This window comes from Cimex lectularius, unplaced genomic scaffold (genome assembly GCF_000648675.2).
Source record: "Cimex lectularius strain Harlan isolate CLEC.00 unplaced genomic scaffold, Clec_2.1 scaffold135, whole genome shotgun sequence".
In the NCBI taxonomy this organism is placed as follows: domain Eukaryota; kingdom Metazoa; phylum Arthropoda; class Insecta; order Hemiptera; family Cimicidae; genus Cimex; species Cimex lectularius.
Window position 1 is genome coordinate 166,654 of NW_019392793.1, and position 16,939 is coordinate 183,592.

General features: G+C 36.2%; 1 protein-coding gene across 15 annotated transcripts in view; it reads left to right on the plus strand.

Annotated features, from left to right (window-relative positions):
- The window catches only part of LOC106663606 (pumilio homolog 2), a 342,434-nt gene that overhangs the window by 68,860 nt on the left and 256,635 nt on the right, over positions 1 to 16,939 (plus strand). For 14 of the 15 annotated variants that reach the window (XM_014388529.2, XM_014388533.2, XM_024227910.1 and 11 more), the window contains one exon: positions 5,696 to 5,807. In XM_014388529.2, coding sequence (XP_014244015.1) covers positions 5,696 to 5,807 — 112 coding nt within the window. Of the gene's footprint in view, positions 1 to 457; positions 529 to 5,695; positions 5,808 to 16,939 lie in introns of those variants that run through there. The other variant, XM_024227915.1, reaches the window with a different exon arrangement.

The following is a 16,939-nucleotide window of genomic DNA, read 5'->3' on the forward strand; positions in this document are numbered from 1 at the left end:
CATGCGTTATTCTTGTCTAACCTATACGTAGTATTGCCAGTATGGCCTTTTCCCTTTTCGACCGTTCTCCGACGTCTTTCTTAACCTGCCACAGTGTGGCACGTTTATTTCTATTTTTCCGCGCAGTTATTTTACAACATTTGAAACCAATAGCTTTAAATCAGTTATATTACTGATTGTCGTAAATTTTACCTTCAATTACCTTGAATTCATCAGGTGTGCTTTTGTGGAAACAGCTATCTACCTGAGGGTTCATCAACCATTAATCCATTAAAAATGATCATTTTGGATAGATCTTTTTATTATATAGATAGTCCGCTTGTCGTGTGCTCTTTGCTCGTACGATTTCCGGACAGGGTTTAAACTGAGTAAAGAATTATTGTTATCAACTGATTGTGCTGAGAGATGATTTTTACAAGTGCTAAATCGATTATTCTCTGACGGCCTTGAGAAAATCGCGGAGGGAACTGTTTTGCAACATTTTACATTAGTCGTCGGACAGCTCGTGGCCAGATCGGTGCGTGTGTTGTAAGTAGTGGAAAATTTACCTCCTTTAAATATTATATTCTCGCATTATATTTTAGACGACTTGCATTAACGCATTTGCGCAGAGATAAGATAATTTTTTTTTCCGTGTAATATAAACAGTCGTTTTTCTCTCGATTTTCGATAACTCGGCTTAGTACACACTGCAAATCATAGTTAAGTCTAAAATATAATAACAGGTTATCTTACTATTACGTTAAATAGGCCATTATAAATATTACCTTATTGCGTTTTAGAGCCCGTACTAACGTTACGAAAACTCGATTATCGCTTAAAGCCGAATAGAGGTCACGCCATTTTGAAAATAATAATTAATAAAGTAAAACCTTCGTTATACGGGGTAATGACGGGGAAGGGGGGTCCTCGGAAAATCGAATACCCTGGATAATGGAATTTATTTTGTTGATGCGTTAATTAAGGTCGAATCGAAAAACGATCATCGCATTATCATTGAGAAACTGATTCGATTCCAAAAATACGCCCAACACCCAACAACAAGCTTCGAAAGCGGGGAGGTTTTCTAGAAGAGGTCACTGATAGATAATTTTAACGTGTTTAGGTTTATTCTTATTTTGCGTACCAAAAATAGGTTTGGTTAAAATAAATAAGACATTTAAAAAGTAGAAAAAGTTTATTACCTAATTGTTAAAAAAAACAATTATTGAGTAAAGGAAAAAAAGTAAAAAAAAATTTTTTTTGTCCCCATTAAAACAGCTAGAATTACCATCCCTGGCATGAATCACGTATGTTAAACGTCTTTGCATTCCCTGGAAAAGATTTCTGGTAGAATCCTGAGGAATTATTTCACATTATTCAAGAACGGTTTTCAACTCTTCTAGGGGGTTGGGAACTGGGTATCGCCGTCGTACTCGTCGCTTATGTTCATCCCAAATTTGTTCGATTGGGTTCAAATCTATTCTAGCTTGCACACAAACATTCAATTCCAACTTCATCCACTATAAGCGCTCTATGGGGCCTGAAATTACCCCTGCATTACAAAAATCTCTCAACGATGCGGGGGCAAATGGCACTACTGTTCTAATTTATGACTTGTAAGTACCTCTTTGAAGTTAGAGATCTTCCTCGCACAAGAACCGATTCGGTGTGCTTCCAAGGAGATACCATCCCAGATCATCATCCACCGTAGCCATTTTCGGAGCTGTGGTAAGAAGAGGTCCACGGGTGCCGGGCCCTGAGGTTATTTTCTTTGCGCCTTTTAAGCCATTAACTTTAGTAGTCTAATTCACCATATTAATTATTAGTATTATTCTTTTTATGTAAGGTCTTGGTTAAAATGAAAAAGCTAATTTCAATAAGTTAATCTTTATGTAAGATATTGGTTGAAATGAATAAGTTAGTTTCACGAGCGGGATTCGAACCCACGACCTTCGGCTCAATACGCCGCTGCTACATCCATTTGAGCTATCGTGACTTGGATTCCCGCGCACACCACTTCCCATCTCAACCTACAACTGTTCCAATTGAAAAATGGCAAAAGAGGGAAAATTGGAATGGTTGTTGGTTGAGACGGGAAGTTGGTGTCCGAAGGGATCGAAGCCACGATAGGTCAAGTGGTTGGAGAAGCGGCGTATTGAGCCGAAGGTCTGGGTTCGAATCCCGCTCGTGACACTAGCTTTTTCATCTCAACCTAAAACCTTAGATGAAAAGAATAATTAATACGGTAATTTTGGACACTAAATAAATATGGATTAATTTATCACATGTTAATAATTATAAAAAAGAATTGCCTTCTTTTAAATACGTACTCGCGTGAAATTATTCTTGGTTGTAAATGGACACAAAAGTTCACAAATTAACGTACGACATATTTCAAATAAAAATAAAGGCCGTTGTAGACAATTATGTCAACCCCGGCACCTTCTTAATTACACGATACAGCCCGGTGTGGTACGTTGGAGAATTAATTCGAGCTCAGCTCCCCATGGCCCACCCGGTTGAAATTAAATCGCGCTTATCACGCTTTAATAAATGACTTCCTTTACATTTAGTTTATTGCCCCTTCCCCGAAATTCATCAATCGAGCGGGATTGAAATCCCGGTTGTCAGGTATGCGCCGAAAGCCCCGCAAATGCGGAATTCGAAGGCTTCTCGCTTCGGGGAAGAAAGGGGTCGGGGTGCCCCCTTTATCAACCGACGACTCCCAAACTAAAACGCCTAGACAATGAATTCTAATTGATAGCATCCGGAGGACGGGGATGAACACTCGGCTAGGGCGGAGACTCGGTCCATTCTACGAGCCCAGAAATCTCACAACGCGTGGCAGAAAGACAGAAAGAGAAATGTGTTTGCTAGACATGACGAAAACTAACTGATCGAGGTGGGATAAAAATGGTCGTGAGACCTTGGTTTTCGAGTAGATTGGGTCGTTCAGCCCAATCCATCCTTACAATCTCCCCTCTTCGGTTTTCAGGGAACCTCCTATCAGCCTATTATGTAATTCCAGTTCTCCGTCTTCATAGAACAACATTTTTCTCCATTTAGCGGAGAAACATGGCATAAAAAGAAATTTATCAACTGATCAAGTGTTATGTTTAATCTCAATTGAACAACAATATCCGTCTTAGAAGAGTAACGTTTATTTAGGTTAAAAGATCTACCCTGCCAGGATTTTAATATACCATTCTGGTTTCCTGACCTGAAGTCTGCTTTGTTTGTTGGATCTCTTGCGGAAAACTTTTTTATGCAAAAGTATACTACAGATGATCATTGTCGATTAACCCAGCCACACAATGTCGTAATGACTCATCCGCTTTTAATTTGACAATCTTCTCAAGTGTAACGGGAATAATGTATTATCTCACTGCATTTGCTGTCTAGTCAATCAACCTCCACAATCAAAAAGCCAAATATGTCGTGCAATGAGGGATATTTGTATTCAAACGTACCGAGTTGTTACGTGGACACGTTTAGCCTTCCAAGGATAACACTAATCTTAACATAACAAAGCTGTACAGATAATATTGTTGATTCCCATTCAGATTGGAAAATTCGTTAGTTCGTTATTCACATGCGCGGAAGGGCGATAGGAATTATTTCAGATAAATAAGTCGATAAATTGTCGATATTTTGTTACGGAATGTTAACTAATCTAAACGGATAATTTCAATCTTTCATCGCTGCTACCCTCATTGTAAAGAATTTGTTCTATAATAAGTTTCAAATATTTCTGTGAAAATACTCAATGGGAGCAGTGGCAGCATATCGTAGTGAAACCTTTATCATCGTTTGATCAATATTGATCTTGATTAATCCCCCTGTCCGTGTTTTCGTCTGATTCCTTTCTGCTTCAATCTTCGAGAGGATTTATCGGAGGTATAGTTTCCTGCATGAACTATATAATTTCTAATTCAGCAATTTTAAGAACTCTTATTCAATTTGGCGGTACCGGGTAAACAACGGGTGACTCATGCAAAATGGGATGGCGTCATCATAGGAACACGCCTTCATAGGATCTCCCCTTGCATTTTGACATGAAGTTTTTTCACAATTTACCATCATAAACAAAACTTGTCAGTAATTAATGTAATTTCTAATAATTATATTGTCTAGAGCAGTGGTTCTCAATCACTGTGCCGGGGCACTTTTGTGTGTCGCGAAATTCTTAGTGTGCCGTCAAATTTTATGTAAGGAAGGCAATTTGGAAACGTTTGAGTTAGCCCCAAAAGATTTTGATAAAACTATTCATAAAATTGTTATTGACCATTTGACAACATAGAGGAGAGAATTATTCATTATTTCTCAAATTTAGATATAAAAAAATTTGATTGGGTTCGTAATCCATTTGTGATAACGAATAACTCTGTATTTGAATGGAGATTTCGCTTTCTAATAATCCAGATTTAATTTTAAAATATTCGGAAGAATCAATTAATTCATTTTTGATTAACATGAGATGCGATTATCCCATGATAGCCGAAAAAGGTTTAAAAATATTATTACAATTTTCTTCATCTTATTTGTGTGAATTCGGATTTTCAGTATTAAATCAACATAAAAAAGATAAAAGATCGAGTGTTAAATGTAGAAGACGATATGAGAGTAGCATTGTCGTTTTTACGACCAAATATAAATGATATTATCAAAAAACATCAATCTCAAATTTCTCATTAAAAGTTTTCTTATTATTAACTTCTAATAAACGTAATGTTGTTTTTGTAGTACATATTATTTTATTTTACATTCAAAATTATTATCATAAACTATTTTACATCGTGTAAGGAAACAACTTTTAAACTTATCTTTTTATTTGTGTGCCGACAAATTTTGAAATCGTTAATTAAAGTGTGCCCTGACATAAAAAGGTTGAATATCACTGATCTAGAGATTGTGAGGTGCGGTCTGTTGTGATTTATTTTTTGGTATGTGGTTTTAAAAAGTATTTTCTTTATCGTGCCACCGTTCGATCTTTATACAATGGTAGACATTTTATTCTTAATTAAATCCTTTTACCTTAAAGAAGCCGACTCTTCATAGAAAAATGGATTTCTATCTCTACTTTCTTCCCCACTCCTTCAAAATCCAACGAATAAAAAAACAAAACAAAAAAAACATATCTCACTGTACTCTCAACACAACACACGTTACTGATACATCTACACAGATAACACACTTTGAGCGAGTACAAATATTTTGATTAAACCTAAAATTTCTATCATTGTGTAAATTCATTTTCACATCTTATACATGTATTTGTATAATTTAAAAAAGGTTTATAAATCCCAGGTCATGAAGATGATCTCAGTAAAGATCGAAACGTTGGCACGACAAAGAAAATGTTTTTCTGAAGCCTACATCACACCAGACCGCATCTCACGATTTCCGAATAATCATTAAAGCTATGGCTTTTTTGTGCCAGGCCATTTTAGCACAACCCATGCGACAATTTTTTTTCAACCTACATCATACCTGATCGCATCTCACGATCTCTAAATACGATCACTACGTACTACACAAAATAATTATATTATTGCCTATGCACTATTTTAATTGGCGATATATAATACGTATAAAGATAATTTTATATTAAAAATTGAAAAAATTTGCTCTTTGCCACAGCATTTATTATTTTAGCATGTTTCAATCAACCATTTAACATATGTACTTATAAAGCAATTGTTTGCATTTCCAGATCGCACCGTCGGCCAAGAAGCTGTGGGGGGTTGAGGAGCCTAAAGACGAACCGAAAGGAATATTACTGAACGAACACCAGATGTGGAGAGATTCGACCTGGAGCACATCAGGTAAGAAACCTTTGATATCTGTACAATTTGCACGAATTACAGCCGAACCTTTTGATGTCGGGTGTTTCCTTCTACAAGTAACAAGGGAATTGCGCGTGGATTCTGTCAGGCTCTAAGTTAATAAGGAGTTTTGTTATGGGGTCGTTACTGTCGTCTGCCCGTAGGAATTTCGTTTTCCAATTGGCCGGCATGGATCAGCTTTAAAAACGCCCTCTTTAGAAAATCGCCGAGGCTCGACGGACCCTGCCTCGTTGCATGGCCGACAACTGATAAATTGCCTTTCTATATATACCGGGTCTAGGGTAACATTGCGGCATAAACTTTGTTGACACGCAGTTTGAAATCATGTACAATTATTTCCCAGAATACAATATCTTAGTAGATATGTTTAAAAAAAACTTATTACATAGTCTGGTTAAACTGAAATAATTTTAAATAGATTAGGTTTTGTGGTCCGACTGACTAAATAAATTATTTTCAATTAATTAATCTTTAAGTAACGTATTGGTTGAAATAAAACGAAAAATGGCAAAAAAAGGAGGGATAATTCAAAAGGTGGGGTTTAGATGGGAAGTTGGTGTCCGAGTGGACACCAGTCACGATAGCTCAAGTGGTAGAGCAGCGGCGTATTTAGCACGAAGGTCGTGGGTTCGAATCCCGCTCGTGACACTGACTTTTTATCTCAACCAATACCTTATTTAAAGATTAATTAATTGAAAATAATTTTAAATGTTAAGTGAGATTAATCGACATATTAAAACTATTTTGCTTTAAACTGAAGGCCTTTTATATGAAAATGTTTCATAAAGTTTGTCGAAAAAAGCTAAATCCCCCCTCCCAAACAGTTTTACTTTTTATTACGAAGTAGCGAATAACGAAATCGTCTTTTTTGACAGACATGGTTGTAGGTTCGATTTCCAGTGTAGCCCTTGGAATTTTTTAAAAACCCATCGTTGCTTTCAACAACGGTGCATAGATATGACAATTTAAAAAAAATATTAACCATATATTATTTTAAAAAAGTCATTAGTGGATTGGAATCAACCATATATATGAAATTTTATCGCAACATTCTGTCAAATTAAAAAAAAAAATTATATATATAAGATCCTTCGCAATAGTAGAAATTATCGTGTGGGCTATTCGCTTAGATAGGGATGAGAGTTTAAATCCCCACTTGTGAAACAGTGAAGAGAGTTTGGCGCGAGATCAAGAGTAATCCTCGACTCGCCCAAACTTGTGTATATTGGCTCCTTCTGTATAATTTGCTATCAAATACCTTTAAGGTACGCCTCGGATGAACCGTTAACAAAGTCTCGCTTGAGATTGGACCTAGGTTTCGTGTCATTTAATCAATTCTTTCGTCACATTTTAAATTTTCAGTTTTATAAATAGATGTACACATTTAGCAGCCAATAACCGCGGTTATTCTCGGATTCTTATAACTAAATTTACTCTCTTAACTCTACCGCTTTAAATATTTTTTTTTCATGAAGTATTAAAGCGACATTAAAAACATAAGAGGGCGTAGTCCGTTTATATGGAAGGTTGTACAATTCAACTGCGAATTGCTCTGAAGGGTCATGTCTGCAGGATTCTGCTGATTTTTTTTTTTTTTTTTTGTTCGGAGATGTTCTGCGTTATCGAAAATCAGTCGTTCTTATCGTTGTCTAAGGCGTGTCCTTATACATTTGTCGTATACATCCCGTAGAAGTATGCAGGGCTTATTATTCCATGGCATTATTCTCTAATTTGGATTTCTTACGGTTTAAGTTGTTGTGATAGTGACAAATGGCTGTGGCGTTGAAATTAACATTTAATATGGAAAGTAGAATGAATACAAAAGACTCGGGGTATAAAAAAAACAAGGACGCGGTGATTGAGAATAAGGAAGATCAATTCGTAACGCGTACTAAACTGTGACGAATAACGCCATTAAACGGGGAGCAGATTGCCCTCAGTCAGAAGAGTATTTTTCTTCTGAGATATTTTATTGAGGTCTGCGGGTGGGTAAAACGTCGTCACCGGCCACCATAAAAAGTACACAACTGAGTAATAACACAAATCCATTACGGAAGTGTTACGAATAAACTAACAAGAGACTAGAATGATCTAAGGCGACCTGACTCCCTATATTTTTTGCCGGGGGAAACATATTATAATGTTATTTATGGTAAGATGTGAGTAAATATATGGTAGCAAGTTTTCGACCAGCATCTATCTGGTCTGCGTTTCGTTATTTCGCTTCACCATTCTGTAGAATTTTTATAACTCGATTGTAACCAATAACGCAAAATGGATTGTCATTGGAGTTGACTTGGTAATGGGATCGTAGCTTTTAGTATCCAAAACGATTTGCTTCCTCTTATTTCACCCTTCGGTCCAAGCTAAATTTTCTAATAAGTGGTGTGTCGCGTATAAATGTATCTATACCGCTGTAGAAGATATTGATCACAAGCCGTCCCGATATCGAACTTGTAACCATCTTGGGGGGAGGTGCGATTATCCCGGATTTCCGAACACATGCCTTAAGATACTTGTGGCGCCGAAGCGACGGTGTTTTTATTTAAATCCCGGCACGTTTTACATTCCAAAATACTGGTAGCCAATGATTCTGCTCGACCAGTTCAAGTTGCGAAGGCATATGTCAAATAAAACCCGTACACGTCTCGAACATATGCCTAACAAACAATCTGTGAATAAACTAGACGAAAAATCTATTCGACATTACACATATTGTCTGATAAACAGTGACCGGATTTTTATGCAGTAAAGATTGCCAAAGTATATCATAAAATATGCAGTTGAAAGCCCTGAAATATGCAATGATTGCAGTAGACCAGTTTTTTTACTATCAGAGTAACTTTAAACAGAAATATTGATAATTAAACGAAATAGATATTAAAACTCTTTAAAACTAAAAATAATTAAAATTCACAAGATTTTAGAGATTTCCCCCAACTACATGTTATTGGAACTCTCGATTTACCGGTGTTTTTGGAAAAAAAAGTCCATTTGTAAGTATGTCGGGTTCGAATGCAGGGCCGTTGGATTCGAACCAGGCACCTTTACCTTACAGTGATGAGCGCTCTGTCAACGCCACAACCATTGAGTCCACCGTCGCCCCCTAGAGTTTAAAGTACTAAATTACTTATCTAAATTGTCTTCCGTGAAATTGTGCCTATGGTCACTTAAAATATATTGAATATTGAAATAAACCTAAGAAGGGGTTTTATATTCTTTTGTCGGTATTGCTAGAATCTTCTCTTCCCGTCGTTGCGGCCTGTTTCACTTTCCTTCAAATTAAACCAACTTTTAGTCAACTTGTTATTTGTTTTACAGATTTGTTTATGCTTCCCCCGAAAACCAACATAATATTTTAAATATTTTGCACGATAAATGCGATTTTACGAAAAAATCCTTCAAATATACAATATAGTTCAAATATGCAATTTTAAGCGATATTCGTAAAATAAGAAAAAATATGCTTATAAAATTTAACCTAGATACTTCATTCGGATAGATAATTGATTTCCTCGGACGTATGTGGTGGCGGCAAACAAAATATTCAACTGCATAAAAATCCGGTCTCTAGTTATAAACTAATCCATATTTAAATTGTTTAAATATATCTACATGTATTATGTTCCAATTTTCTTTGTTGTGGGTTCGTTTTCATTAGAACAGAAAATTGCTTGTATGTGAACAAACTGAACTAAACTTTTATAATGTTATTCAATCAAGTGTGGTTTTAGTCCTGTCACTTGGTTTTTGGTTGTTTCATTATTGATATACTCTATTGAGTATACGCGTCAGTTTGAATCTTGTAATTTCTACCGGGAGTTCGTCCGATCGGCGCTTATGATTACAATTTTCCCGGAAGGGATCCCGACACGTTATAAATCGGAGGAATAGAATGTGAAATGTCAAGGGGCGAAAAGGGGGAAGGAAAAAAGGGGGCCCTTATATAATTGAGGTGTGTCGTTCCACGTGCAGGGCATGGTATAAATAGAGCTGGTGGGGAGACAAGCTGCTGTAGATCTCCCGAGTACTGCCACCCACTCGGAGAAAGTTAGGTATCGCTTACCAATTTACCAATCATTCTCAACGAGGCACGCGTGAAAAAAAAAAGTCCCGCAGCCTATTTTTCTTTGTTAAAAGGTATAGTGTGAATAAAACAAAGTGATGTAATTAAAACGCAGAAGGTTTGTGCAGCGATTACAGAATTATGTTTTGAAGGGCATAACGGCGTTACCATAAAAAATTACAGACACGAAAGTTTCAGACCATACAATAAGTATAGTAAATTATAGATTAAATACCCTAATTAAATGATGATCTGTAGGTTTTTCGTCATTGACTGCAATTTGCTTCCCTTTGCCATGCCCCGTCAATTTTATATATGTACTGTTATATGTATTTAAAAACCTTAAATTTTATTAGTAATAGGGATGCACGATGGTATGGTAATGACACTAGGAAGCGGGGTTTGTGCTCCCCAGGCACTGCAGCCTTCTGGCATATTGTACCTTCCTAGTTACTTAGTTCAGTGCAATAGACTCTATCCTTCTCCTCAGAAGTGTCAGGTCATTGACTGTAGCTGCTATAATTTGATTCCCTAATTTTTTTCGTATTTTAGGTTAAATCTCCATTGAGCTTCGTATTCGAAGATGATATGAGTGGCTGTTTCCTCCTCCTCATTACATAATATGCAGATGGGATCATCGTTGTATATGCCCATGTTGTGTAGATATTTTCTCAGATGCCAGTGACCGGTTAGTCCACTCCTCCGAGTACTCTCCAATTGCAGCAGAGATTTTGCCAGTCTGGTGAGGGTTGTTTCATCATAAGTTTACAGTGTGTAGCGCCGCTACAGTTTATCCACTTCTCCTTTTGTTTTGTTTAGATCCATTCTGCGATGGAGGATTCTATATTTGTTTTTGTTATCCCAAGTATAGGTTCTGGATGTATTATGGTCTTGCAGATCCTCCTCTGGCCAGTCAGTCTGCTTTCTCGTTCCCCAAAATTCCTTTATGCCCTGGCACTCAAAATATCAATAGGTTGTTTTTTCCCAGATTTTGGAGACCTTGGGTGCATTCGCTGACTAATTTTGATGTGATTCTTTTACATGCTAATGCTTTAATGGCTGCTTGGCTATCAGATCTTATGAATTTTTTTTGCCGGTGTAACCTCTTTTAAGATTTTCCAGGGCACAATCGTTGATGGCGTTTATTTCTGCTCCTGTGTTCTTCCTCTCCTTGGATGCAGGAAGTTTTACTTTATTGATTACAATGTTATGCTGTTTTACGTTTTATCAATTTTTTCTCTTACTTGTCTAGTCCATTTTCCGAATTTTTGTCATATGCTATCGATGTAAAAAATAATAATAATCATTCACAACATGTAACTCTCATTATTGAAGCTTGGTGCCAAGTTGCAAATGATTGCATCGATTTTTAGATTTTCTGCAGGTATAAAATCAAATAAAATAAACCACGCCTCCTTTTTACTGCCAATACCCAAGCATGCCAATCGATCTCGCTTTTTATATAGTTATTTTTTAAACCGTCTTGTCAGTAGAACAACCTATATTAAAAGAAATTCTGTGAAAGTAAAGGAGAGAGGGGTCCGTTGGGATTATCTCCAATTAGTTTTTATATAAGGACCGTGTCTTTAAAAATTTAATTACTCTTGAATTTTTAACATCTTAACCTAAATTAGGAATTAGGGCAAAATTCGTGTAGTGTACTTTGTCGCATAATACCTGTAAATATACTAATCTGTATGTTGGTTTTAGTATCTATGTTATTCGCATACCTCTCCAAAAGAAATATCGACGCTTAACTAGTGAAAAAGTTGTCCGTCCAAGTGGTATTTTTTATAAACTTTAAACAGATAAACTTTTTTTTACAATCTAGTTAATCGGGGTGTTAGGGAATTATTTGATAAAAAGGATAACAATGTTTGAGCGATGCGTCGGCTTGTTGTTAAATATTTTAACGGTCCTTTTAGGAAATGGGTTTCGAGTGGGAAGTTAACTGCCACGAGGGAGGGCTTTATTTTTGCGAGAGCAAGACATTTATCCCGCGAACTCGCGCCCAGTAGTAATTCTTCTTTAATATCTTCTCTTTTTTGTACATTTTTCACGGCCGTTTTAATCTATTTTCCTCCGGCTGAAGACCTTGTTATCGTAAAAAGGCTCTTCGTGTTGTATTCCTGACTTGAGAAATGCCGATGTTTGGCCGCGATCTCCCCCCCTCCCCCGATGATTTTTGGCAACCCTTTTACTTCCGATTGGCGGAATTAGTTACAGTAAAGCATGATTGAATGGAGTAAAATAATGTTTATTTTCGCTTCTAAATAGACAGCAGACTTTTATTTTATTTATTAATTTTTTTTCAACGAGAGTTCGCAACAGCAAAGGTCTTATCAACCCTCGGGGTGCTGGTTTTGGTAAGGATGTTTTTTTTTTCGTTCGTCAAGCACATTTGTAAGTATTTCCAGTATGAATGCAGGGGGTCATTGGATTCGAACCGAGGATCTTTACAGTAATGAGCGCTGTGTCAACAGACAGCAGGCTTGAATTCCCCGAGGGCCGCGCGCTGATCGTATACGCTTACTTCTTTCTTATCAAACATGGCTATTTTGTACATAACGATCAATACGGGTTGAAAGATCATTCTGGTCCATTCACAATTTTTTAACAGCTTCTTGTTTATCGCGTACCACCCTCGTGCATACCAACGGTCCAAGAAAAAAAAACTACCCCAATAAGACTAAGATCGACGCCAGTCAATCCGAACAACGTATCGGATTTTTATAATTTAGGAATGTTTTCCCAAGGTTTTTTTATTTCTTTTTTGTGTATGTATAAATTTCTCCTCGACAACCTTGCCAAGGAAGCTAACCGCTTTATTATGTAGATTAACATGTCCCATTTAGATTTAATATGTAAAACTATGTATCGACATTTAAGTCATAATTTATCTAAAAAGGAGAAACGATAGGTAACGTTACTTAAGGTAAAGAAATAAAAAACAAATGACAATGGCTGGTAATCATAAAGGATTGTAAAGAAGCTAATTATCACTACGGCTACGTTTTCAAACAGTTTAGGTAAAGGAGGGAAAAGGAATAAATTCGAGATAAAATTCCACTGCGGTCGCGTGAAGGTCAAATTCGAATAACCAATAAGGTTGTTGACAGTTTTGTACATCCGGTTAAAGATAAAAGGCTATCATATAGTAAAACCTCCATTATACGGTGTAATGACGGAAGAGGGGTCCTAGGAAAATTGAAAACCCAGGATAATGGAATTTATTTTTTTAATGCGTTAATTAAGATCAAATCGAAAAACGATCATCACAATGACGTTGAGAAAGTGATACTAAATACACGTGATTCCAAAAATTCCCCAAACATCCTACAGCAAGCTCCGAAAAGGTTTTCTGGAAGAGGTGCATCGTTCTGGAACGACGTCCGTAAATGAAGAAGGATTTAATGCGTCGTTCCTGAATGACTGCCTTAATGTTAACAGACCGGTAGACGTTTCATGTGAACAAGATGGAAGACAGCGTTCATCGAATCAGAAGTGAACTTGTTGCTATGGGAAATAAGATATACCTGTACAAAGGATAATTAAACGGAGAGGCGCGGCTCTCTAATTGTATTCCCGGATGATCGAACCCCGACTAATCCAAGTGTATTAACATCAACTATTATGACAAATTTGATAAAACGTTTGTTTATATCGACAATGGTAGCCTTTTCATCTGTTCTTTTCAAACGGGTGGAAACAAAGTGATAAAACAGTGCTAAACACAATACAGCATTGTGCTTAAATAGTATTGATAATATAATAAATATGGATTTATAATACATTTCTCAATACAGAATGCATTACAAAAATAATGTATTCATAATTAGAAATTAATAACATAATAATATGGTAAAATTTGATTTGCAAGATATTTATTAAATTTGCCTTAACTGGGCAGGAGAACGTTAACTTATAATGTGACTCCAATCAGCAAGGCTAGAACAAATATACTCTGTTAATCCCAGATCGGATCCATTTATGGACGGTTTGTTTCAGTGAGTAATGACAATTAGAAAACAAAACCTTTAAGTTACATGTTAGTTTTTGAACATGCATGGGCAGGAAAAGAATAAATGTTGGCGTTACCGATTTTATTTTTTCAACGTGTATGTTTTTACGGCTACGAGAATATGGAACTCTGGAACGATCATTTTTCAACGTGATGGTTATATTTCGTAATAACGAAGTTCAATGTTTATAATTTTTCAATTGCCCATATATATGTTGTGTTCGATTTAGCTACCTTTAGGACATTTTTTTCACATCCGATATGGGATATTCATGCTCGATAATTTATTTATCACTTATAAGAAAAAAATGGTCATTTTCCAGAAAATGAATACGTACCGTTATAAATATTTTGATTGAAATTGTCTAAAAGCGTCTAAATTCCCTTTTACCATACGCCATCCGAAAAGGATAAACTCCGTGCGGAGTATTCGATGAGTAATAATATTGGAATCCTCATTCCCAATCGCCGCACCGGTGCCTTATTCGGCCACGAGGTTTTCCTGTTTTGCCCACTCCGGACTAAATGGATTTATACGTGGCGTCTTCCCCCCGAAGGATTACGGAGAATTTTTGGCAGTGGCACCTCCCCTTTGAAAAACATTGATTCTTGGACGCCCGCCAGGGCAATTTTCATTGGGCATTTCAACATAGAAATATGTGTTAGTTTAAGGGAAACTTGTTTCTTACTCGTCTCGACACATTGTAACTACGATGTTTGTTTCACTAGACTTTTCTACTCACCGATGCTCCTTGGTCCTTTCTAATAACTTGACATTTTCAGCTGTCGCTTTAAATACGACATCCATTCAAACCTATTGTTATATAATTTGATTGTTATTGACCTGCAGAGTTGAACAACCAGAAGCTACGGCCACCGAGAACGTTTCTCAATGATTATATTGAAACTCATCCAATTTTGAATAGATCACGTATACATCTACGATGAACCATTTCTTATTGAGATTGCTTTATTTCAAATTCATTAGAGTTCGTGGTCCGAATAACTTTTTTCAATTAATTAATCTTGATGTAAGGAATTGGTTGAGATAAAAATTCAATGTCACGAGCGGGATTCGAACCCACGACCTTCGGCTCAATATGCTGCTGCTCTAATAACTACTTGAGCTATCATGACTTCACTTATTTCAAATGTTTCGTAGATGCTCTTCCAGCTGATCAGTATTTAGAAAAAGGAAAAGAAAAGATAAATAGAAATAATGAATGACTTAATCTAGCAATATAGCTCAATAAATTGCTGGCCATTTTTCTTAATATCGTAATTTTGCTCGAAGTTTTAGTCGGTTAGATTCATTTGCGAGTTTTGCCAGCGTCGGCGGTTGATATGTTAGTTTATTGATAAGTTTTTCATCCAAAAGTACACGAACGTTGGCAATTGAATAACCTCAGATTCATCATTCCGCACACATCAAGAGGAATGTAGCAATTTGAAGAAAATTATGAAATTGTAAGGAAAATAAACATAATCGAAAAACTGAACTGCTACGGACTTGTCAACGGCAGGTCGTGGAAATTAAAAATCAATAAACTTGAGTTAAAATACATCGGTTCTTTGTTAGGAATACGGGTCTAATGAACTATAGTGAACTATAGTCAATATGGAGAGTAATCAGGGTCAGGAAGTTTTCCTTTTTTACCCCATCAGCTCGTAAAATAAAATTTGTATATAGGTTTTTTTAATATAGATTTTCTATTTCAAGATTTTTGTATGAAACCCGCTTGGTGTGTCCAATTCCATCAGAAGGCAGATAGGCGTTAAAATTTGAATTTGTTTCTCTATTTTACCAATATTTCTCGATTAAAATAAAATTAACACGTTCTAAAATATGAACAGAAGACAATTGAACAGAACGCCGGTAGCAAACTGACTATTAGTGATGCGAAACGTTTATTTCTATCTATGCAAATTGTAAAATGGGCTTATGCTCAAGGATGAATTATTATCCTGTAGGGTTTTATTTGTTACCTTACCGTGAGTACTTAGACTTTTCATTTTTTAGAGTTTATCACATTATACACAGTCATTGTGATGGCGCGCACACCGGTCTCCGTCGTTTCCAGTCGAGTTACCGTTTGTCAAACCGTGAACGAGTCAGCCCTCGAATCCCTTGTGGAATTGTTGGATGAAAATATTTTCATCGGCTCTCCCGAATTTCCTGCCAGCCCTATTTTATCAATGGGGAGCCTTCATTTGAATAACTCTGCAAATCTATTGAATAATTTATCACCCATTAAGAAATTATAATCGTGTTTCAACCAGGACCGTTCTATTTGACTCCCGGATGTGTGTTCGAACGACTGGGATACATGGAAATGTGTTTAACCCAGATTTTGACGGCTGGAATGGGAAAATTGTTTACACCTGGGAAATGCGTTTTGTTTGTTTATCGGAAATAACTTGAATCATATTTCAATATAAATAGGTTGAATGCACATGCCTCATTAAACAACAGGCCAATTTTTAAAATTGACACACCCATTCAATTTTACTGCATATACAGTATTTTCTTTTTTTTTGTGAAAAAAATATTCACATCCTACATGTATTTGTAAAATTTAAACAATGTTTGTAAATCCCATGCCCTGAAGATGGTCTCAATAAAGATCGAAACGTTGGCACGATAAAGAAAATGTTTTTCTAAACCCTACGTCACACCAGACCACATCTCACGATCTCCAAATAATCATTGACAACGATCACTAAACACCACACATTTCTGTAAATTAAGTTGAATTTTTTATCAATTAAATTAGTTGAACTAAGACATATATGAAATTGTTATGCAGTGCTAAAAAATCACATTTGAACTGACACGTGTCCCTTATGTCAATAAGAAAGACAATCAGCGTAATCGACCTTCTCTGCTCTTCTTACATACTCATTTACTCTTAAAGAATCTTTTGAGGTTTTTTTAAATCCAGAACGTTTCTGACGTATATGAAAAAAACCCTTGTTTTTATTTTAATTGACGGTTCGGTTGATGATGGATCGATATCAGCCGGT